At 41.3% G+C, this 24662-nt stretch overlaps 1 protein-coding gene across 2 annotated transcripts in view; it reads right to left on the bottom strand.

Annotated features, from left to right (window-relative positions):
• Window positions 1-1054: 1054 nt before the first annotated feature.
• The window catches only part of LOC137274237 (transcriptional regulator ATRX-like), a 41627-nt gene continuing 18019 nt past the window's right edge, over window positions 1055-24662 (bottom strand). For both annotated transcript variants that reach the window (XM_067807303.1, XM_067807304.1), the window contains 18 exons: window positions 18705-18852; window positions 18195-18304; window positions 17817-17957; window positions 16868-17045; window positions 15777-15914; window positions 14110-14285; window positions 12494-12739; window positions 11686-11858; window positions 11251-11318; window positions 10292-10457; window positions 9400-9598; window positions 8583-8707; window positions 7996-8173; window positions 7355-7537; window positions 7027-7189; window positions 6459-6541; window positions 5819-5911; window positions 1055-5300 (listed from right to left, as the gene is read on the bottom strand). In XM_067807303.1, the coding sequence (XP_067663404.1) occupies window positions 4998-5300; window positions 5819-5911; window positions 6459-6541; window positions 7027-7189; window positions 7355-7537; window positions 7996-8173; window positions 8583-8707; window positions 9400-9598; window positions 10292-10457; window positions 11251-11318; window positions 11686-11858; window positions 12494-12739; window positions 14110-14285; window positions 15777-15914; window positions 16868-17045; window positions 17817-17957; window positions 18195-18304; window positions 18705-18852 (2871 nt within the window). In that variant the 3' untranslated portion in view covers window positions 1055-4997. The remainder of the gene's footprint in view (window positions 5301-5818; window positions 5912-6458; window positions 6542-7026; window positions 7190-7354; window positions 7538-7995; window positions 8174-8582; window positions 8708-9399; window positions 9599-10291; window positions 10458-11250; window positions 11319-11685; window positions 11859-12493; window positions 12740-14109; window positions 14286-15776; window positions 15915-16867; window positions 17046-17816; window positions 17958-18194; window positions 18305-18704; window positions 18853-24662) is intronic.

The raw sequence follows: 24662 nt of genomic DNA, 5'->3' as shown, positions 1-24662 counted from the left end.
CTGCCAGGCTCACAACTGAGGGCGAGATACTCTATGCCATAGAGATTTCTGGACACTCCCACGACCCACTTCCCTTCGAGTTTCAAGTCGACGCCTTCAAAGCAAGACTGATGGAGAGAGCAAGGACAGAGACGACTCCCATACCTACTATTTACGGCGAGGAGACCTCAAGACTGCGTCAGAACCACGACATCATCTCAGACGACATGCTGAAGCAGATCCCATCATTCAAGTCACTGAACACCATTCTGTATCGTCAGAGACACAAGACCTTGCCCCGCCTTCCTAAGAGTCGACCCGAAATCAACCTTACATAACCTTCTATATATGTCCTAAATTGTTTGATCAGATATATTGTGTACATGCTGAGGTGTTTTGTCACATGGTTCCACTAGTGTACTGTTTACTGTCCAACAGAAGCGCAGAATGCTACACTCAGATGTTTGAGTATCTGTGTGTTACAACACTCAGTGAGTTTAATCAGCTGTTGAAAATAAACTGCGCTCAATCTTAAATACTAAGCTGCCGCCATATTGTCTACACTGGTTACGTAACGACCCAAGGCATACGTTCAGGGGCTTTTCAATGAGTTTGCTCTCCCTCTGTATATAGTCTCCCTGCATTAAAGCAAGTCTGGACCTGATAATCCAGTGATTCGTATTGATAGCTGAGCATCTGGAATTCTTGTGAACACACCACTGAACACGAAGCTTACAATATGACCTCTTATGATGGTATTCTTGTGGCTGTAAGGATGGTTCATTTCCCATTCCTCAAACAAATCTTCTTTCTCCAACCAAGAGTTCCAGGATAAGTCATCCCTGCGCCATAGTGTCAAATCTTGTTAAGGAGTCGCACCATGCGGAACGAGGTCAAAGTGATGCCAAACTGTAAATATGGCAGTAGCCAAAATATTTAGCAAAGTGGTTCTGAAAATGCAGGGAGGTATCTTGACTTCCTACTGTAAGTCCTTTCAGCAGCTTTGCACCTCACTGTAACAAAATCATCTGTGACAGAACTTTCAACAATGCTATAAAACAGAACAAAGAAGAGGTTTTGCTTTATCTTTTTATCTTCAGACAGATGTCGTTACACATGAAGTCCCAGACTGTCAGTCGGTTCAATGTTTGGAATGAGAGCCTGAACACACCAACACAGGTCAATCAAGTTTTAGCAAAATAAGCATGGAGATTCATATCACTAAGGTATTTTCAAACCAATTCATGCCAAGATCTAGTAACCATATCCCATAAAACATAATATGGACTAGCTGAATCACAAAAATTCCTCTCCTTGTTGGTCATTCAATTCTCTTTCCAGTGAAAAATTAACAAAAAAAAAGAGTGAATTTAAATTATTTAGATAACACTGTAATATGAACTGCGGAAACACATGTTCATGACAACTTATTATTACACTTACATGATAGATGGTCAACATGGCAAAAAATAGTTTCTGTGATACAAACATTAGTGATAAATATTATAAAGCATACGACCATGGATGGTATGAAAGACTGTTTCTATGTCGAAGCATGCACAAATGCTGATACATACAACAGGTTCATGACTATATACAGGTGTTGAAAATAAATAAGACTGTTTGCACGATAACAACCACTCTCACACATTTCAAATACTAAGCGATACTTGTTTTAAAAAAATGCTTCAAATTAAATTGAAAAAGGACAGCACAGATAACCACTGACTGAAAAAATGAATGAGATTGCAATTGCATAAAAACACCAGTTTATCAATGTTGTCAAATATGGCTTAAGACTTCTTGAGGAAGTAGTGTACAAAGAATACAAAAACATTCGAATTAAAACTGAACGAAACACCAAACTCCCTCCATATAAGAGCCCTTGAGTTTAGAATATAAAACCCCAAATCCAAAGAAATGAGGGCCCTTTGACTTACAATACTATTCCTTCATAACATGCTATTTAAAAAGCAGATCATTTGAATGAAATCTGTGTCAAGATATGTTCTATTTTGCTTCTTATCACAACCGCACAAATTTAAGAGAGATGCTAAAAATGAAAACAAATTATATGGACATGAAATTGCTAAAACATTGTGTTGAAAACACTAAAATCTTGGTTCAAGTTGCCCACAACAGCCTACTCACTCAACATATTACCATTGTATGTTTGAAAGACTTCAGTCAAAGAGCACCAAGAGTTCATGTAAATTTGCTTTTCAATATTGAACATAAATTGAAAGTGTTGCTGTCTGTAAAGAATATGTATGGGCATATGCTTTATTCCAACTAAACCCATGTGGGTTATGAATTTAATAAAACCTATGCACATTTTCATGCTGCCCTGGCACTGCAGCTTTACAACTTGGAAAAACTAACTTAGATCCAATGTTGAATGATCCGTATTTTCTGCAATGGTACATCCTTGGTTCCTAATTACAATCCATTTCAAGCTAATTGACAAATATAAGTATAAACTGAGTGAGAGAAGGAGTTTAGGTTGAAGCCAATATTCCTGCAGTATTATGGCAGGGAACACCAGAAATGGGAGCATCCACGCAGGAAATAGAACCAAAGTTTTCGGCGTGGCAAGCAAAGGCTCACATACTCTAGGGGGTACAGATACATAAATCATTTACTGGCATCCTCATAAATGAAACCCCATCATTAACACTACTCATTTCAAAATCTATCACCTTAAATCAACCTTTTCAACAACAGTACACAATTCTCTCATGCAATCAGAATTTCTACCAATCAGAGGGGCACACCTCCATGATGTAATGAGAGGTATGCCTAGGTGGGCACAGTAGAATTATGTACATTTCTGGGGGTAAATTATTTTGTTTACAGGTTTGTCTAAACTTGCAATTGTGATAATTCTTGTGAAAAATGAAAGGTAACTTCATGATTATCTAAAATACTATCATCTAAATAATTTTGATTTTATGCAACAAACCATAATCTAATTGATTTTTAAACTGACTTTAAGCTTTGCGCCTTGATATACAAAAAATGGCAGCATCCTGTTGGGAACATCCATCAGTCTGGGAATAAATGCTGTTTTGGTTTGTTTTCACTGTGTTACAAAATCTTAACTACTTTCTACTGTTAGTAAAATAAGTATTTGATCGATGGACAGTAGAATTTTGCATGACACTGCTTAAAAGATAACAATTTCACTCTTGGAAGCAAGGTGAGTGTCAATATAATACTATTTACAATATTATTGTCACAACAATCGTAACCTTGCTTCCGGAAGTAGTAGTTATGTTGTGTCATACAAAACCCTTTTTGACATCAATTATTTTCTACAACAAGTAAGTAGTTTTGACTTTCTAACTCAATGAAAACAAACACAAACAGCATTTTCTATCTTTGAAGCGAGGTAGGGTTGAACCATCCAGTGTATACACTACAGGCTTCCACAATGCTCATTTTGCACTCACAAATAACCCACTTATTTTCAAACCAGCAAAATGACGAGGCTTCTTGCATATTTCTATGCAACTAACGGAAAATCCAGTTCCCTGCAGTGCTGTGGCAAGAGAGTTAAGTAACCTGTCTGTGGTTTCATTGGTGAGCGAGAGTGAGGTAGATGACTTTTTGGCAACTTTTCATCTCTCTGTATTAATTACCCAAAAGTTTTTTTTAAAGAATGAACTTGTGTTCCACTTGAGACCAACCACAAGTATTTCATATATAATGGCTAACAGTAAAAAAAAGAAAAGTTAATTTGTTCCTTAACCACTAGGCTACCCCACTGACCTAAATTTTATTAAACTAACTATCTGTGTACTCACATATAGAAAATTGCCTGCCACCAATTTGATTTAGTATTGCTCTGGACATTACTTTGGTAGTATCACAGTCAGTGTAAATGTAAGGGCAGGTTTCTTCATGCCAGCTTGAAAGTAATCATGGATGAGTCAGACAAACAAGTGATCAATATTATGAGCAACAATCTACAAGGTTGTGGTGGATGACAAGCAGTCAACCAAGTCATCGAGTCTGACCACCTGATCCATTAAACCGTCTCATATGACCAGCATTTGCTACTGGGGACCATCATAATGCTGATCAATCACCATGTAAGGAAACTGGAATAGGCATGTGCACTATCACACACAGATGATCTTTAGGTAAATTTGGAAACACTATCATACGAAACACAGAGATCTTCGTGTTACTGTTAGAGAACTATCTGAATTGAGACACTGCACACTGACATGTCTTTCAGCATTCAGTGAATGAGGAAGAATTAATTGTTTCTGTCCATACACAAGCTGAGAAAAAAGAAAAGAAAAAAAAAAGTAAAGAAAAAAAAAAAAAGAAAAAAAAAAAGTAAAAGAAAAAACACAACAATAAAAAAAACCCCCAGGTTCACAGAGCTGACTTATGATGTGCTTTTAAAATTGAAACATGAAGGAAAAGTATTTAAACATCTGTTTCTCCTAGCTTCTCTTGGTCAAATCTGACGACAAACATCTTACAAAGAACTAACATGACATTACAAAGCAATCACCACACACACTTGCTCACTAAGATTAAATGTTCCATCTCCATTTGTACATGAGCTTTGTCCTGGTCTGGTTCAGGTCCTGCTTCCCATTAGGCCTCATACAACACCAGTGGTTCACCCAGCAGTACATCTCTCCACATCAGTGTTCTCTTTGTTACAGTACAATAACGACAGCAGCAGACTTGGTAACAACATGATAACAACAAGTTTACTTTAAACCACAGCAAGTTGAAAACACTGGCTCATCAAAACTGCACCAGACAAATAACATAAGCTAGTGAAAGTTTTTGCAAGCCTTGAATAAGTTATGGTTTTCCAAGCTGAACTCTCTTTATCTGCAGCAACACTTCACCAGCCAGTCCGAGATCAGGCTGTTGTGCCAGTCCAGTCACTGATTCTAGTTCTACCCAGTCCTTTCTGCCAGCAGACTAGCGCCGACAAAGGGCATGTCTACATGACTACAATACACACACATCCCTACAGTCCCCTCCTATCAAGATTTGGACAGGTCTATCACTACCGGAGGGTTATTCGGGGTGGTACTGCGTGTGTTGGAGGAATCCTTCTTTCCACTGCTGCCACTTGGCGTTGTGAGAATGCTGCGCAGTGCCCCAGGGGGGTTTGGGGGACGATGTTGCATGCCAAACGGCATTCCCATCCTTGGTCCCATGGGACCACCAAAACGAGGACTGACCATTCTGTTGCGGGTCAAGTCGTTGATCTGACGCTGCTGGCTGCGAATGTCATTCTGAATCCGCTGTAGTCGATGCATCTCCATCATCCGCTGCTGTTCAATCTGTAATAAAGCAGATGAGCTGGCTAGCTATTCTCTAAACGTTCGTAGCCCTACAAACTTCTTAAGCCCATTCTTAACACACAGACTACGATCAAAGTTAAGAATTCTTAGGGCTAAGAACGTTTTGAGAATAAGGGCCCTGGTGACTGGGGATGCGAGTGAGAGAGTGAGTGGGAGTGAGAGTGAGAGTGAGAATGACATCAATTTAATGCCCATGCCCTGCTTAGTCAAACAATGTATGGACAACATGTCAAATCTGGGATTTCATTACAAATTCTTGTACTTTTTGGGATGAGTCCCATCAGTCAGCCTGTGGAAGTCGTGGTGGCTGAGTGGACTAGGCAAATGATTTTGTGTGCTGGTGATTAGGTGCCTGACTCTGAGGGTGGGGGACTCAACCAAAAAAGTACTACAATTTGTACTTTGCTAAGAAAGTGAAATCCCAAATATGACATGTTGCATTTGACCACTTTCTACATGGCATTGCGTATCAATGTATGGACAAGGCCGGCACTGACCTGCTGGTTTTGCATGGACTGTTGGTAGAGGATCTGCTGTTGAAGTATGGCCTGAACCTGAGCCTGGAACAGGTCCGGCGGTAGGTTGGGGAACTGAAACAAGAACAGATTAACATGTTTCATAGCTGCAAACAACCTTTAGAACCACATTTTCAAAATCACTAACTGACAGGATTGGTGGAAAGCTTACTCCAGCACTCCAGAGATAGAAGCTAGGCCTGTTTGAATGACTTAATCTTGTGTAAGTTTGAATGACTTAACCTTGTGTAATTGTAATATTCACAGAAGTTCTTATCAAAAGTGAAGCATTCAGGTCTGGTTCCAAGTTGTAGTCCTGTAAGTGTTGTATTGTCCTGTAAGTGTTGTACTGTCAATCAGACCAACTAACACTTGATTTGAGCCACAGACAACCAATTGTTGATATGTCAATATTCTAAGCCATACTATCCATAACAGTTGCCTGTTCAGACTAGCATGTCTTTTTCGGGTCAGTCCCTGGAATCGACGTCACTATTCTATTCAATGAAAATTAATTGGCTTTTGTTTGGAACAGAACTGCTTTCTTTCTGTGACTAGAAATTAACTCAACAATCACTGAATTCAATATTTCACTTCACTTTCACATGAAACATAGACCTACCCTCATCTTGACCATCTGTACTATCTGCAGGACATTGTCCGGGCTGAACATTCCTACACCAGACGCTGTGCTGGCCTGGGCCACTATGAAAGGAAGGAGAATCAGGTTTATAACATACACACATTCTTAAAAAAAAACAACCCAACCCAACATCTTGGGAGGCGCATGAATGCCTTGAACGCAGTGTACAGTGTTACGCATATCAGCGAACAAGTAGTTGTGTCAGCAGTCAGCCATGTTTTTTTACTTATCACAGTAGAGTTCCTCTTGATTAATGCTTTGTCAGCTATACTGCAGCAATAAATGCTAGCAAACTATGAAACACACTCAGCCAAAACAGTCTGACTCCCAGGAAGTCACCACTTCTGACCAGTCATCATTACATCCTTATTCTGATCATAGAGGACTGGGATCAACAATAACCTGAAATACCCACACAAACTAAGATGTATAGAGCACCCAGTGCTATTCTTTCTTATGCTTCATCTTGAAAATTTCAAAGGGAAAAGACATTTCAAAAAGGGTCATCTCCAACAAGCTAAGCAAGTTATAAGTAGTCCCTCCTCACCTCTGTTGGAAATGCCTTTCCTCTCATTGTCATACTCTTCCCATGCAGCTTTCTTCTCCTCCTCGGTCAGTGTTTGGTCCTCGCGGTTCTCAAGCAATGAGTCATGCTCATGGAACCTCACAATCTGTTTGTTATGCTTCAGGAGCTCAGCCAGTAATATATCCTAGATACCAAACAAGCTTTATCTCAAACATTGTTCATTTGACGATAATTAAACCAGACTTTATTATGGCTGAGAATAAATAAATCTGTGCCGTTTAACCAAAGACATGAACCAAACCATTTTGTACATTACAAATTACCCTGTGATCTTTCCTCACAGACTTACCTTTGGCAATGCATGGGTTGTCTTGGGGCAATTTGGATCATCAAGGCGTTCAGGTTTGAAATTATAAAGCTCATTGAGATCGGCTGAAGTGAAATGTCTGTCAATCTGATGTTCATCCACTACTCGCTGGGAGAGAGACTGTTTTGTAACTTGTCGTTCATAGATCTTTTCTTCCATAGTACCCTGACAAACACAATACAAATTCATTACTATAAAACAACCTGATGGCTGCACGTAACAGTTACCTATGGTAAGTCGTTTGGTGAACTAACTATACAAGGTGAGAAGATAGTGAGTATGGTTCTACAGCACAGCAGGGGACACCAGAAATGGACTTCACACATTGTAGCCATGTGGTCAATTGAACACGAGTCTTTGGCATGACAAGTGAATTCTTTATCCACTAGGATACCCTACAGAAGATGGTGATCATCTTCATTTATTCACTCATCCACAGAATCAGATAATGATGCAATCAACCAAGACACCAAGTCAGACCACAAAACCCATTTAGTCTTCTCCCAAAACCACAAACAGCGTAAGCAACGGAGTTATAATCCTATCCAGACTGCATTGGTGGGAATCAGGGTTCACAAGCCAAATGATAACACATCAATATATATGTAGCTGTCTCCACCTACCTGAGCCAAGAACCTATAGACATAGCAGGGTTTAGTCTGTCCAAATCTGTACACCCTGAAGATGGATTGAATGTCATGTGAGGGGTTCCAAGAAGCGTCGAAGATGATGACACGGTTTGCTGCAACCAAGTTAATACCAAGACTTCCTGCCTTGGTTGAGATCAGAAATAGGCGAGCTCTGAAAGAACACACAACATCTGAAGAAACAGAACCATACATTACTTTTTAAAGAGACATCAAAAACCAAACACACACTTTGGTCTAAACTGACAGACATCTATTAATAACCAACTAAACCTATGACACAGAAAAGACCACCATGTTTCATTTGTGAGTGAGTTTAGTTTTACACTGATTCTGGCAATTTTCCAGCAATATCATAGTAGGGGAAACCAGAAATGAGCTTCACAAATTGTACAGATGTTGGGTATTGAACCCAGGCGGTGGACATGATGAGCAAACACTTAAGTTACTCGGCTACCCTGTCTCCAGTGTTTCATTTGTAACTACCAATGAATGTTCTGGACTTTCCTTGAAAATATGCTATTGAGAAACATATTTGTCATTCATGAGACTGAAAAACATACCTGAAGTTGTCTGGGTCATTGAAATGCTCTGACCACTGACTGCGGAGTTGCGGACTGGTAGAACCATCCATTCGAAAATAGTCTGCCCCCTTAGTCCAAGTCTTCCCAAACACTGTTTGAACAAACTGAAATTCAAAGAGATGCTCAGTCAGACTTTCCACTCATATACAGCACAGATTGTGCAGATTAATGTATTCAACAGTCTGAATTAGACAAAATAGACATACACAACTAACAAGCAAGGTTAATTATGTCAGATACATGTTAAGTCACCATTGCCAATTCCACTAAGTATGGTCGGACAGATTACTTGGAACCTGGAATATTACTGCCAGTATTCATATCCTAATCCCTACAAAAATGTGCAACATTCCATTATGTAGCAGTGAACAACACTGTAGGACATCCATAGGAACACACCATCCAGGGATCTTAGACTGGTGAAGTAGTGAGGCAATGACCAGTCTAAGATCCTGCACTGGCAACCAAACTTCTGAATCCTAATCAAATAACCATTTCTGAACATGAGTTTCCAGATTAAGACGCTGATCGTCATCCTTAATCTGAATTACATGTATCTTTTACATATTGATTTTCAGAACCACAAAGTTGTGGCCAGAAAATTGCAATACTTGTTGTGCAAATATTTTATTCATACGGGGAACTAAACATGGGTTTTAGGTTTGACAAGCTAGTGGTATAATCACAAGGATACCCAAAGTCCCATCACACAGTATGTGAACACTTGTGTACATCTACAGTTACATATTTATCTGATATTGACTTAGGCTTGAAACATTAAGAATCATATCTTTACCTCTTCATTATCATCCTCTTTATCTTTAGCATCACCATTTTGGTCTTTCTCTCCCTTTTCTTTCTCCTCTTTATCTTTCTCTCTCTTCAATTTCTCCTCTTCCTCCTTCTGTGTGGCTGCCTCCTCCGCTCTCTTGTCGATGACATCCAGGAAGTATTCAATTATGTCCAGCGAAAGCAGACTTTGGCTGAATACAAGCCTGCAACAGTTTGAATAACATTTACAGGATGAATGTCAAGGCAATGTCACATCGGCAATATTTCAGCCATATCTTGATGAGAACAAACATGACTATAAGGAATATGCATACATTATAAAACCTGTCATCAAAGTACGTAAAATAACTTGAGTATCACAGTTCGAATTTAAAACTAGCATATGATTTTAAAACTAGCAGCACAATCTGGACAATACATAATATAAAAATAGGGTACAGATCACCAACAACTGAAGGTAGATCATGTCAAGGTATAGTGTTTTATGCCATCACATTAAAGAGCAAACTTAAAACACCAGATTTGCAACAATTGTACAAAATTAACACTATTGTTACTAATAAATGGAAACAACACTACCTTTAAAATGCCAGGTCTATTGCTGTAACTTGTATGTGGATATTGATTTAAATAAAAAAAACAAACAAAAAGAGAAAAGGATACTGATACTCTTGTTTTTCTAACTTATAAAAGAGTTGTCCCTTGCCATTTAAATGAACTTGGGAGAGGATGAACAGATAATATTCTGTGTATTGAAAATTTCAACTGAAAAAGATTTGTCTCCTCTCAGCTGAACATATACTTAATACAGAACAATCAAGGTCACAGTCTGCAGAGAACAATCAGAAATTGTCTTGTAAACGTGACTACAACTCACAAGGTAAGACAGTACTCACACTTTGTCTCCTATCTCTTCACACATGCGTAGGATCTCAAAGAGAAGTATGAGTTTGCCACTGAGATCCAGATTGCCTTGGTCTTCCTCTTTCACATATTCAGCCCACCATTCATTGCTCACAGGCTTTGGACCATCATCTAAATCTATCTTTTCATCACCATCCTCTGCAATACCAGTTAGGCAAGCATTAATAGAATTTTGTCGTTGCAACACATGCTCTTATGCAAGACACGTGTTAACGTTGTTAATTTCAAAACATCATAATCTTCATGTACTACTGAATAGAGATCATTTTCAAAGCTAGTGATTTAGACTGCTGCGGGTGAACACCAGAAATAGACTTTACAGATTGTACCCATGTGGGAATCTAACCCTGGTCTTCAGTGTGACAAGTGAATGCATTAACCACTAGACTACCGCTGTCCAAAGTTTTAGAAGAGATCATAATAACAGCATGCACTTACATATTCCATTAATTTTCAAAAATGCAAGTAGCTTTGACCTATACAGATAGGTGACACTTGATGCTTGGACAAATGCAGGTCTTGGAATTTTCCCTCTTGGGTATCAACAGAACTGACACTATCATGGAAACTTGTGACGTCCTTGTGTTGCAGATTCTGGCTCAAGGGACACAACTCTCTATGGGAAGTTGCAGTGTTACACTGTATTAAATGAGTGAATGAGTTCAGTTACATGCCAAACTGAGCAATATTCCAGCTATATGGCGGCAGTCTCTAAATAATCGAGTCTGGACCTGACAGTGATCAACGGTATGAACACTGATCTGCGCAAATGAGATCCGATGATGTGTGTCAACCTAGTCACCAAGCCTGACCATCCAATTCCATTGGTTGTCTCTTACAACTTCACAAGTGCCTTTCGTGGCACGCACTGATTGCTGAAGACCTATTCTACCCCAGATCTTCATGGGTCCTATACTAATTATGGGCTCACCTCCACCTCTTGACCTTGTCTTCCAGTCTTTGACCACTTCCTCCTTATCACTATCTTCCGGAGGTGGCCTGGAAGTTGTCAAACATCCACTGATAAATGCCATGACTAGCTATTTCATCTCCGACAGATTTCAACAAATTATCATTTATTGACTGCTGTCAATTTTACACATCTCAATTATCATGAAAAAAAATGAACATTCCCTCCATAATTAATTCTTTTGTAAAACCATCAGGTTTCATCAATCACAGCTATATATTTTAGAGCTTTGCAATGTTTTACTTCTTACTTCTAAATGTGTTCAACAATTTACACTAAAAAGCTAAATAGCCTACAAATTCTGGAAAATTCCTGAGAGAGAGAGGAATTGTCCTTTTGCTTGTGTACTTGTAGATCACATTGAAAGGTTGTGATGATTTGAGTATATAGACTTACTTCCCCCGCCTTGAAAGCCGAGAAGACCTGCTGCTCGGCCCCGCCTTCTCGCTCTCCCCAGAGTCACTCTTACTGACAGCCATCAAACTGTCCTCACTGTTGTCAGTCATAGATGCAAGCTCCTCATCAGTGCTGTTGTCGATGAACGAGTCCTCACTATCATCATATTTCATCTGGTAACACCAAAATAAAATATCATATTGCAGAAGTGCTCACAACTTCACGGAGTAGTTTTTCATACCCTTGGTTCTTGTTAGATATTAAACGCACTCGGGACATCAGCAAGAATATGCATCAGTAGTTAATAATTACAATGTCTTTGTTTGTACATCAAAGAGAGGCACGGACTAGTCAAAATCTGAGAACTTGAGGCAAAACGTTTTGGGGCTCCTGGCAAGAGATTCTATGGGCAGTGAACAATTCTCACATTTGATTTCCAAGAATTTTGATGCCTCTTTTCTTTTCACAACATATACTATACTAGATATACTAGATATATGGCCGTGACCAGTAAATAATCAAGTCTGGACAGACAACGTAGTGACTTATGAGCTGTAACCCCCATTCCCATGCCTCTTATGACAATTGTTTGTTTCTATAGAACAAGTCAAACCCCTGTATCTTCACTAGGTACGTCAGGTGAGAATTGCCATGTGCAAAACTGAAGGCCATGTTAATTGAGCAAACATTATTTCATGCGTTTTGGAGCACTATTTGCACATGTTATAACCCTGGTACTTTTTGCTTGGCAAGTAAATGTCTTAAACACAAGGTTAACCCACTTTCTACATCCAGTAAAGGTACCAACCTTATTGTCTGCTCGGATCTCAGCCAACTTCAACACCCAGGGATGAGTCCAAATCTTCATGAGGTTCTGGTAGTCGGAGAAGAGTCGTGCACCTCTATTGACAGTGGGAGGTCCCCCATCTGGACCTATGCCCGCCAGATCAAGGTACTTCTCATACAAATCTATCTGGACTGGGGACAGACGCACTGATATCACATACTCAAACTTGGGTGGCAGGAACTTGGTAAGGGCAGAATAGTCTCGTCTCTGTAATACAAATGTCAATAAAAGTGGGGAAAGTTTGGAAAACATGTCTGTGATCAAAGATATGAGTGAAAGGTGTATAATAGTACATTGAAGACTGCAAGTACAAGAACAGTAAACAATAACATGACATTATCATGTACAAAGGATCACACTGATACAGACGTGCTGAAATCTTGAGTGAAAAACATTTCTGAGAACGCCATGTTGAATGAAATATACTGAAAGAAACAAATAAAGAAACAGAAAAGTTCAAGTGGTTCTTCAATATTTCCACGTTCTCATCACCAGCTTCTAATAGCACTGAGGGTGGAAATCTGAGAACATATAGAGGAACACTTCCACAAAGTGGTGTACCCTTAATCGTTTCCCTTCAGTGTATGTCATGCATCACATTGATGCACTCCAAGTTTTCCTTAAGTACACAGGAAAATTAAATGTGACACACTTAAAGTCCTGGGCCCACTTGCACAAAGCAATCTTAGTGCTACAACTATCTTAAGCCTATACTGGAGAATGGGAGTTACAATCATTGTAGTGCTAAGATCGCTTTGTGCAAGTGGGCCCTGACCTTGCTTCACTAACTAAGAAGGTACAGTTTACTTTGGCTTGTTTGTTGTTTATGGCTGCACCCAGCTATATGACAGTAGTCTAAATAAACGAGCCTGGACCAAACAAGTAACAGCAAGAGCATTGATCTACACACACGACTGAGATATTATAACATGTGAACCAAGGAAGCGAGCCTCACCCTGAGTCCATTAGTCACATCTTATGACAAGCATAAGTTATTGTAGACTAAACAGAAACAAGTTGATTCCTAACATTAGCATAACATTACATGTATGTTACGGCTATGTCTTGACATGGTATTTACTTAAAGCAACATCCTCAACAATATTCCTCAACAGTATACATTCTTATTACTATCCACTGTTCCCTGGCTTGGCTAGAGGGAGAATGTGGAGCCAGCAAATCAAGTTAAAAAACAATGGAATAAAAGTGTGCCATAAATAAATGGTCTATGAAACTGTACTTCAAAACATTGTAATTGTATTGTAACATTCACTAATAAATCGTCACTTATACAGCAATGCTAGGTATGTATTTTTGTTTATTTTACTGACCTAAAACTTTGAAAAAACACTGATGATCATCTTTATCATTAGTTATCTGACATAATGTTGCTTTAAAAGTGAAAGATAATAAAGGTGAATATGGAAAATATTTAAAGAGCGCAATATGGGCATGCAGGTAAGACTTTAACCATGCCATTTCAATCTTGCCTGTGTCATTGGAACGATGTCACTAACAACTTCGATCCCTGATCTCTCAGAACCACATGTTGGGAACTGAAGAGGAACTTTCATTACCTGAACACATCCTGCAAGCATCTCATGCAAGACATGAGCACGACGTCCCATCACTTTCACGTCAAAGGCTGTGGAGTCTGAATGCTGGCCATTTGTGATTGGGTTGACGAATCTGTTAAGAAACTCTTTTCTTGTACCCATCAGGTTGGGTTTCACAAAGCTGGCCATGCAGTGATCTATCCAGAAATAAAGCAAAGGAGAGTTAAGTCACCAGTCCATATATCTCACAGATCTTTTTAGGCATTGTTGAGAGCTACAAAAATGTTAATAAAGACCTGATTCTATCATATTTCTATTGATTATCTTTCATCGCATAAATATCAACAATGGTCAGGCATCAATTTGTTTTCAGGGGCACATATTTAATGATATATTATAATGATATTGTTTTAAGCCAAAACAATTTTTATTTGTTGTTTAACACTGCACACACCAATATTCCAACTATGTGGCAGTTGTATGTATATAATCAAGCCTGGACCAGACAATCCAGTGATCAACAGCATGAGCAATGACGTGTGATACAATGACGTGCCAACCTAATCAGCGAGTCTTATCGCTCGATCCCCTTTAGTCACCACTAATGAGTGGGCTGCGGAAGACCTATTCTAACCTGGATCTTCACATGTTTATGCCCAAACCAGCACTACTTCAGCAATGTGATGGCAGTTACTGGCACCAGTAACAATTGATGCCTTCAGGGAATAAGATTACAAAACCATCAAAGTTGTTAAACTACTACATGACTGTTACTGGACGGACACGAAATATTGGATAATGGAGATTTTTTCAGCCTTGGAATCCAAGAAGGCATGTTTTGAAGAATAACGTATCCCACAGGAATACTTAGAGAATAACCAACGAGGTATGAGTGATTATTGAATACATGAAATAATGTTCACCGTGCTGAGCCTTGGTGAGGAACTGAACATCATTTTAACAAAGGCATATTTCCCGTAATCACTCATACTGACATGGTTATTCTATTTATTACTCATAATGTAATTTAAAGCTTTAAGAAAAATCATGAAATGAAAACCACCCTGCCACAAGACTTGTGACCTCACACATCTGATTCGTATTCATGCGCGTATTAAACTTAACCTCAAGCATTAATAACATAACTAAGCAATGGCAAATAGTACCTTATAAAATTGCTTTAAAATACATCTTTTATGAAATAATTTATTAACATTTGTTGATATGATCTTTTAAATGCAACATCATTGGACTTAACATTGAACACCTAAAATATTGTCTGATCACATGTCTGATTGCCAGAACATTGCTCATCCACCACTGAAGTGTATTTAGTGATGGGCGACGGGTGCAGTGTTGAAACACACTTTGGCAAAACACCTGTGAAGTTTTTGGAACATCAATGAATAACAGTTGGGAAATCGAAAACAATCATCCCACAAATACATCTAGAAATAGAACATAGAACAAGCTTTTGTTGGTGCAGGTGATACGGGACCTGGAATTCACAGGCGATATTGAATGAAACCAAATAGATAACTACAACCAATGCAACACTGAACAAAAGATCCTGAACTTGTAACCTAATGGCTGAGACTCAGAGAGTAGCCAAAAAGTGATTTTGGGCTTCAAGAACAATTATAGAAACGGAGCAATCAAAATACTCTAAAAAATGTCTCTTTACATACATTCCAGCAGATTATTCTGCAAAGGCGTGCCTGTGAGAACAACACGACGTCTGGTACGGACTTTGTTCAGAGCCTGTGATATTGCCGATGAATCATTCTTCAAAATATGACCCTCATCACAGACAACCAGATCAGGACCTGTGTACAAGTAAAGATAGAGAAAATGAAGCAATGCTTTGAAACAACTGAACAAAACCTACAAAACATCTTCTAGCTACAAAAATCTGTTTATCAAAACAATGCAAAACATTTCAGATTAAACATGCTTTTCCAGAAATACAGACAGACAGACAGTTTATTCAGTAGTACCAGCACATAGCCTACAGTACAATTGAGGTGACTTATCATTATAAATAATCATGTGTTTCTAACATTTTGAACAGCATTTGTGAAATTTAAACAAAACATGTTTTAAGTACAAAGCAAGGGAACGGATGCTACACATATTTTGTGAGCTTAAAATATTTGCCATTGATTGTTTACAACAAATAATAGTTGTTCATTCTGGAAGGCATGTCAGCCTTAAGTGGGCATATTTACCACACTTCAATATGTGTAACTCATCTTCAATATCACCAGTACTACAATCAGTACAAACAACATGGCTCAGTTCACTGCATTTTCTGATGAAACAAAGTAATATTAAAAGAGTGCAATGCCCTTATTAAAAGAGTCTAAATTTACACAATGCCCTTACCAGCGATTTGTAGTAAAGATTATGTATGTACATTTCGAACTGAAATATTGATTTAATTGAGCTATAGTGACTGAGATGAGTGGAAGTACAAACAGTTTGAATATACGTATCTTTAAGTCTTTGTAAAAATACTGACAAAAACATCCCATCAATACCAACACCCTGAATGCCCAGTCAGGCCGAAGTGAATTATTGAGGTTGTCCTCTTTGAGGTTGTGTAAATTTGAGGGCTACAGAGTAACAGCCTAAAAACAGTATTTTTGTTCTTTTTCCAACATTTAGGAATGAATCATACTCCAAAATAAAGAGGTTTACATCACACACAGAAGCACTGCCCAGAAAAATTACTTTCACTTCCACTTGTGTTCTGGTATTGCAGCTAATGGACACTAACCTGGATCAACAAGGGTTTTCTGGAAGATGGCTTTCAACTTCTTATTCTTGATGCGAGCACTCTGTGTAAGGTTTCGATACATTTCATAGCCTATTATCATGATACCTCCTCCTTCATGCCAATCTTTCAGGTAGTCAGCACGAGGCCAGTTCTGTTTCACGCTTGATATCTCATATACCTAGGGAAATAGTCACATGGTCATCAGTGGAAATGCCAGTCACTACTAGGGTGTGTTTTAGAAAAATCAAAGCATCTTCAGACCGTGTCAACATCGTATGAACACAGGTGTGAGAATTATGTAAATGACTTGATGCAATTACTTTTTAACACACTAGACTGGTTGAATATACTAGGGTCACTTTTATATTTACAACCAGTATACTAACAACAGACAATTCACACTCAACTCCAACAAAAGACACTTAATGTTTTCTTCAAGATATGGACGAATGACGTTACTAATGGGCTTCAATAATTTTCAAGGAATCCTGGTGTCAGTCATATTATAATGATATCTTTCACTTTCATATGGTATTTCTGTCCTTCTACATCTAATTACTCCTCAGCAGACCAACCCTGATGGTCTTTATGTTTTTGACAGATGAATTTGCTCAATTTCAGTTACAACTTAAAGAAATGTATATATGAATGCTTCATTCTTGCAGCAAGATTGAGTAAGTATGATTTTATGCCACTTGGTTCCAGCAGTATCAAGGTGGGAGGTAACAGAAATAGGCTTCACACACTGCTCCAATGTGATGAATCAAACATGGTTCTTCAGCATCAGGAGTGAATGCTTTGAAAGACTACTCCATCAACCTTTCTCAAGCAAGAACTTGATGGTGATAAGATGACAAAACATAACTTCTTGATGCAACCTCAAAAAAATATCTTAAAGGAGAAAACCATAAAAATGGTGATATTCAGGAGACTCCAGTGTTATACTTACATCTAATTGGTCCTCCTCATCAAACCACATGGTCCACTCATTGCGCCAGTTGATGACAGTGTTCAAAGGACACACTATCAGGCACGTTCTCATGGTCGTTTTCTTTTCATTGGACAGCATTGTGTGTACAAATGTAATCACCTGGAACAAGAAAGTCAGTTCACATATTTGTGTACTGCATGTTCTCTAAGACCAGTTAACGATCCCCTCATTTCACAGAGACATTGCTAATTGGTCACAACAGAGGGTTTTTTTTTTGGGAAACACCTAATATTAACGCATCCATACCCAACAAAAGTACTTAAAAACAAATCTGGCAATGGTAGTCTTTTCGGATTACTGATCTACAGAGTAAAGCAGTGTAAGGTAAAGGCTCACCGATAACGTTTTGCCAAGACCCATACAATGAGCCAGGATGCAGCCAGATCCTTCCTTTTTCTTGATGCGTTCCGTTGTTTCACACAAGCAGTCCCACATAAACTGAGCAGCTGAAGACAGAATAACAGTTCAAGTGACAGTTGTTGGATTCCACATGATGAGTTCAAATATCTCACAGGCCACTGGCTTAAGGTAACTAAATGGGTGGGCAGTCAAGTTCGGAAATGTTTGCATGAATGCATTGAATATTGCTCATATCACTGGTTTGTGGGCATTACATATCACAGTTACTTGACCAATGAAAAATGTCCTCTATCATTTGGTACACAGACCTACCATCCAATTAATATGTGGATCAAAATGGAACTACAGTCTTTATTTTAACTGGCAACTGAAAGCAAATTCTGTTGACAGTTGACACATTTATATTTGCATACACTGATTCAGTGTGATGAACAGCCAAGGGTTTTGTTCCCAAACAGAACGAGATGGTGAGATTCCTATACTCACCTTCCACCTGGTGGGGTTTGAGTTTGCGAACCAGCTTCTTGTTCACTTCTATAAGAGGATCCTTCTTATCCTTGTCCATCTCCAGAATCAACTGTGTAGTGATGGGGCACTTGGTCTGCTCATCTGTTATTTGTACAACATGGTTGAACTGGAAAACAAACAACTAACACATTACAATGTGGAAAATACAGCACCATGTTTATTGGCATTTCCTAAATACCACGGGTGGTGGGGTAGTGGTGGTTGAAGCATTTGCTCTCACACCAAAGACCCAGACTTGATTCCTTCAGGGTTGCATCCAGCTTTCTGTCAAAGTAGGCCATTTGGCCCACCCTCTTTGAGAAAGTGGGCCAACACACAAGTTAACATGGGTCAAAGCTAAATGACTGTATTTTCTTATTGTATCACCCGTTATGTATATATGTGTTACCATGGTAACAGTGATACTAATATGACTAAGCAGCTAAATTTATCGAATTGATAAAGTACTTACCTTAAAGAGTAAATTAAGTGTTTTTTATCCAAAACGTGCATTCATTGATGAATGGTTAAACGAAGTTGCTTTCATGTTTTGTTATTCAATGTGTGCAAACTCAAAATGTGCAGAGTGCAGCAAGTTTCTTACTACAGTAGTGGATTGCGCTTCACACAAAAGTATTTTGAAAACAAATACATATGAGAGACAGTAAACATTATCAGTATCTAATGTGTTTGAATTTTTGTATGTCAACATGTGCTGTATTATACATAATGCAATGTCTGGCTGCTGGACCAACATAACAACAATCGAGATCTCTCTCTTGGACAGAATACATCCATGATGAGCTGCCAGAACAACTCAGCATTAGGCATCACAACAAGCTGCATGTGACACTTATGCACAAACCTAGGAGCAATTTGGGCAACAGAAACATGCAGTATGAATTCCTTCACAGTAGACAAGACATTCATGCGCCAGTCCTGGGCATGTGTAAAAGGGGGAAATGGTCAAGCATAGGGTGATGAGGGTTGCAACTGGTTAAGCAAGTGAGTGGGTGAGATACAGTGACAAGTGAGTTCAGTTTTACTCCACTTTTAGCAATATTCCAGCAACATCATGACAGAGGACGCCAGAAATGAGCCTCACACATTGCAAGCATGTGGGGAATCAAACTCGGCTCTTCATCATGACAAATGAACGCTTTATCCATTAGGCTACCCAACCACCCCTCTGAGCTGGACAGAGATCACTGGGATTATGTTTTGGTTCATCACAGGTAACAGGACAACTTAACACTTCGAATCTTGGTCAAACATGTGACAAAGCTTGAGCACCACGGACACCCACTTTGGTGACTAAGTCTGAACAACTACTACATGGCATACATTGAACCTCTCCTTGCCTGGAATTTTGGTAACATAAATTTATACAAACCTGTAGAGGTTATGAATTCTTTGAAGAATGTCCTCCTTGGGGTACATATAAGCATTTTTATGTCCATTAAAAATCCCTACGACAGTTGTAACTATTTTGATAATAAAATATTTACAAAACAAAAAACTCGTTTTTGTCTTGTGGGACCACCTTTACAGGGCCCCCCAGGCCCCCTACAGCCAAGAGCAGGTAACTCTGGCCGTCTACCTCGCACCTCACTTTTCATGCTGAACGTATGAGACAGAATGAGGGGAGGCGGGTGGCCGTACCCCAAGGAGGACATTCTTCAAAGAATTCATAACCTCTACAGGTTTGTATAATTCTTTTTCAGAAGAAGTCCTCCTTGGGGTACATATAAGCATTAAACAGACTCCCGAAGAGAAGCAATTGGGAGTGGTATTCTGTCTGACAGCAACAGTCCATTCGATCGAAGTGCAAATCTACAATCACACGGAAATAGAAAAGGCACCGACCTGGTCACCTGACCGCTGATGTCAATCAAGGCGGGGGCGTGACAAAGCTGAGGACCCGCTTGTCAAAGCTTACATGCCCATTGGCTAGAATTTGGGAAATCCCAAATGAGAAACCCCGCCTACCCAAATCAAAGTTTGGAGACCTGGACGTACGGGACACTCGCCAAACTGAACCTTGTCCATACCGCACTAGCAAGCTAAGCAGGGAAATGGAAACGAAAGTAAGGCACCCAGCCAAAGAGGGCGGGACTAAGAAACCATCACCAAATATCACCGTCGATAAAATGGGAATGGATAGTTACCCAACACCGAGTGCAAACAGATATAGTTATCAAACAAAGCTTAATCAGCTTGAGCAGAACTAATCTGTCTACTGCAGGGAACTGACTGACCGAACCGAGCACACTCTCGTGAGTGTCTGTTCAGTTGGTAATGACGGTTCTGACGTGGCCACTGCTCTCACTGAGTGAGCTGACAACCCCTTTTTGGGGAGATAAGCCTTTATGTATATAGACCTTGCAGCCTGCCGATACAATCCATCGGGATGCCGTCTGTGTATCAGTCGGATAGCCAGCCATTCCGCCACCACAACAGCAAAATAGCTGTTTCTCCGTACGGAGCAAGGCTATTCTCTTAAAATAACTTTAAGAGGTTTCATAACGTCTAATACACGAACCTTACGGTATGTATTATCAGACGACGCAGGCAGCATGCACCCAGTTAGATCGATAGGCACGGTCATTCGAAGCGAATGATCGAATTTTTTTGGGCGGTATGAATCCGGTAAGCGAATGCTAACCCGATCCTTATGGAACATAGTAAGATCCGGGTCTGAAAACATGACGTGTAAGTTGCTAACACGTCTACCAGACGTAACCGCCACTAAAAAGTCGTTTTCCAACTTAACAGTTGTAACGACGGGTTGGCCAAGTCATAAACGAGAGGAGTGGGTAACCATTCCAATACATGGGACAAATTTCACGACCGGACGCAGTCTGTCCACGCCTGCAAGAAAACGCTGTACCCGGGGGTATTGTCCCAACAAGGCACCCTCAACGGGTATGTGGAAGGCCGAAATAGCCAGGGAGTAGCCTCGAATCGTAGAAGCGGCTAAGCCAGATTCTAAACGAGACGGTAAGAACTCCAATACTTCAACTACAGTCGAAGAAAAGGGATCGAGAATCCCTCTATTTCCACACCAGCGCGCATAACAGGCTCATCTATCCTCACACTGTACATTCGTGGAATCTGTCCACGAAGCCAGAATTGTGTCTGCAACTGATGCAGGAATTCCGCTCTTTTGGAGACGATTCCGGACAGTGGCCAGGCCACCCACTGAATCCTGGGAATTGGGGTGAGGCTGGCCGTCCTGGGATAGTAGGTTCGGTCGCCGCGGTAATAGTACCGGCGGCTACACTAGCGACCTGAGTATTACCGGAAACCAGCGTTGAGACGGCCACAGAGGTGCGAGAAGCACTAGTAGCCGCGCTGGTTGGGTGGCAAGCTGAGACAGAACTTTGGAAATCAGGGGAATTGGCGTAAACGCCGACACCACCCTGTCCGTCCAGTCCCGCTGGAAGGCGTCGGCGGCAATCGCTCTCGGATCATGAATCCGCGAACAAAAACCCCGGAATCTAGTTCGTCACTCCAGAGGCAAACAGATCCACCTAGAACGACCCAGACAACTGGGAGATAATCCCGAATATCTCCCGATCGAGCAACCACTCGTGGGGAGCCAGAACACGTCGTGAGAGCGCATCTGCACGCACGTTGTCGACCCCTGGGAGATACACAGGCATAACCCGTATGCTGAACTGATCGCACCATAGTAGAAAACTGCCACGCCTCCTGAAGGACCGACAGAGACACAGTGCCGCCCTACTTCAGAATGTAGGACATCGCCGTCTGGTTGTCCATCTCTAGACAAACCACTCGGCTTCGAACCTGATCCACGAAGCGTTCGAACACCAACGTCACAGCTCTCAACTCTAACACATTGATGTGCAAGGTCGCCTCTTGGTCGGACAATAGTCCCGACATCGCGAGGTCGCCCAGGACGCATCCCCCCCAACCCTGTGAGGGAGGCATCCGTCTGAACTGTGAGCGACGGTACCGGGGTCATCAGAGGTAAACCTTTGAATAGATTCCCGGTATCTGTCCACCACCGCAAGTGACGTATCAACCACTGGGGAATAGCCAGATTCTTCTCGTAGCTCTCCGAGTGGGACCACTGTTGTGCTAACGCCTGCTGAATGGAACGCATTCTCCGACGTGCACGCCAGACTATGTCCACCGTCGCCGCCATGTTGCCTAGCAACTCAAGCCACGTCCATGCTGAGGCAATATGGGACTGAAGGAACCTTAACACTATGCCCTGTACCTTGAAAATGCGCTCTTGGGACAGAGAAACCACCCCTCGGGTTGTCTCGAACCTCGCCCCTAAGAAAACCAGATCCTGCCTCGGCACCAGTTGAATTTTAAGATAGATAACCCAACCTAACCTGGTGAGAATATCCATCACCTACTGTGTGGATTCTCGACTTAGGTGTTGGGAGAGCGCTCTGAGGATCCAGTCGTCCAGGTACGGGAAACAAAAGTTACCCTGCGCCCTGGCGACCTGAACTGGTACTAGCATGAGTTTGGTGAACACCCTTGGCGCCGTGGAGATGCCGAAGGGGAGCACACGAAACTGATAACAAACCCCGTCGAAGGAAAACCAAAGGTATTTCCTGAACTCGGGATGCATCGGTACATGGAGGTATGCATCTTTGAGGTCGATTGACGTAAGCCAATCCCCTGCCTCTACAGACGAGATCACTAACCTCAGTGTCTCCATCTTGAAAGACGGCACCTCTATCAAGTTGTTCAAACCCTTGAGATTTAGAATGGGTCTGAACCCTCCGTTCTTTTTGGTTACCAGGAAATAAGTGGAGTAAAACCCCATAGTCTCCTGTCCTGATGGAACCATCTCTATAGTTGCCTTGTCCAGTAAAGACTGAATTTCGGCACGGAGGATTGCCACCTTTTCCGGCGACTTCGGCACCAGAGTGCAGCGAATCCCGGCAAAAGGAGTAAGCTCTCGCTTCCACTGTGCCGTGTGGCCATCCCTGAGTAATAACGGGAGGCGACCACCCACAGGAATTTCGGGTAGAAGGCAAAGTGTCCCGGCCGACGGCAGAGATTGCCGCTTGCAACGGGACAACTGAGGGCTCCGGAGGTACTCCCTTTACCCCTGCCCTTGCTCTTCCGTGCCTGTAGTGGAGCAGTCCACTTCGGCGCATCCTTAGACTGAGTCGCAGGATAGCTTGAGCTGAGGACCGAAGGCCGCGAGCGAGAGGTGGAGGGTTGTTTAAGAAAAGACTTAAGAGTCCTTGAATTGACTAACGGCCTCCGCAGCCTCACTAACTCCCGTCAAAGCCCCCGGGAACAGGGTCAAGCCCAGTCGGAAAGGCAGAGACAGCAGTGCCTGCTGTGTAGCTGGTGCTTCCTGGCGACAGCCATAACCTACGAAGGCCAATCACAGCATATATCATCTGACTCGTTAACGCATTGAGTCGCGCGTCAAATGTGAATGCACCTCCGTAAGTTGCCGCTCTAACGTGGACGAGGAAAAATCCTCGTCCCCGTCCTCCTGCGACACCACCTGCCTCTGCAAGACAGAGAGGTAGGCTGAGTGCACCGCAACCTTAAGTTGCTGCACGGCGTTCCGATATTGCTCCTCAAAGGAGCGGAAACCGAGCGCAACACCTGGTTCGATGAGGTACAAAGCGGCAAGCGGCGACCCTGACAAGCCGACGCCTGGCAGTGGCCAGACGACCCCCCAAGCGCGATCGAGGCGTACACGCACTCGTCGACAACGGGAGGGTCAAATAGCGCATCGTCCCCCATCAAGTAGCCGGTCAAGCTCCGGGAGATCGAACCGCGAACGGCTACCCTACAGGAGCGGATTAATTACCTCACTGAGGAGTGAAGGTAAAATAGGCAATTGAGCCTCAGCCACCCTACACGGAGCAAACGCTTCCCCAAGAAGACAAAACTCCGCGGGATCGGGGGCATCCGCAGGGACGACCA

This window comes from Haliotis asinina, chromosome 2 (genome assembly GCF_037392515.1).
Source record: "Haliotis asinina isolate JCU_RB_2024 chromosome 2, JCU_Hal_asi_v2, whole genome shotgun sequence".
NCBI lineage: Eukaryota > Metazoa > Mollusca > Gastropoda > Lepetellida > Haliotidae > Haliotis > Haliotis asinina.
Note: the sequence above shows the minus strand (reverse complement) of the source record. Positions and strands in the feature narration are given on the sequence as shown.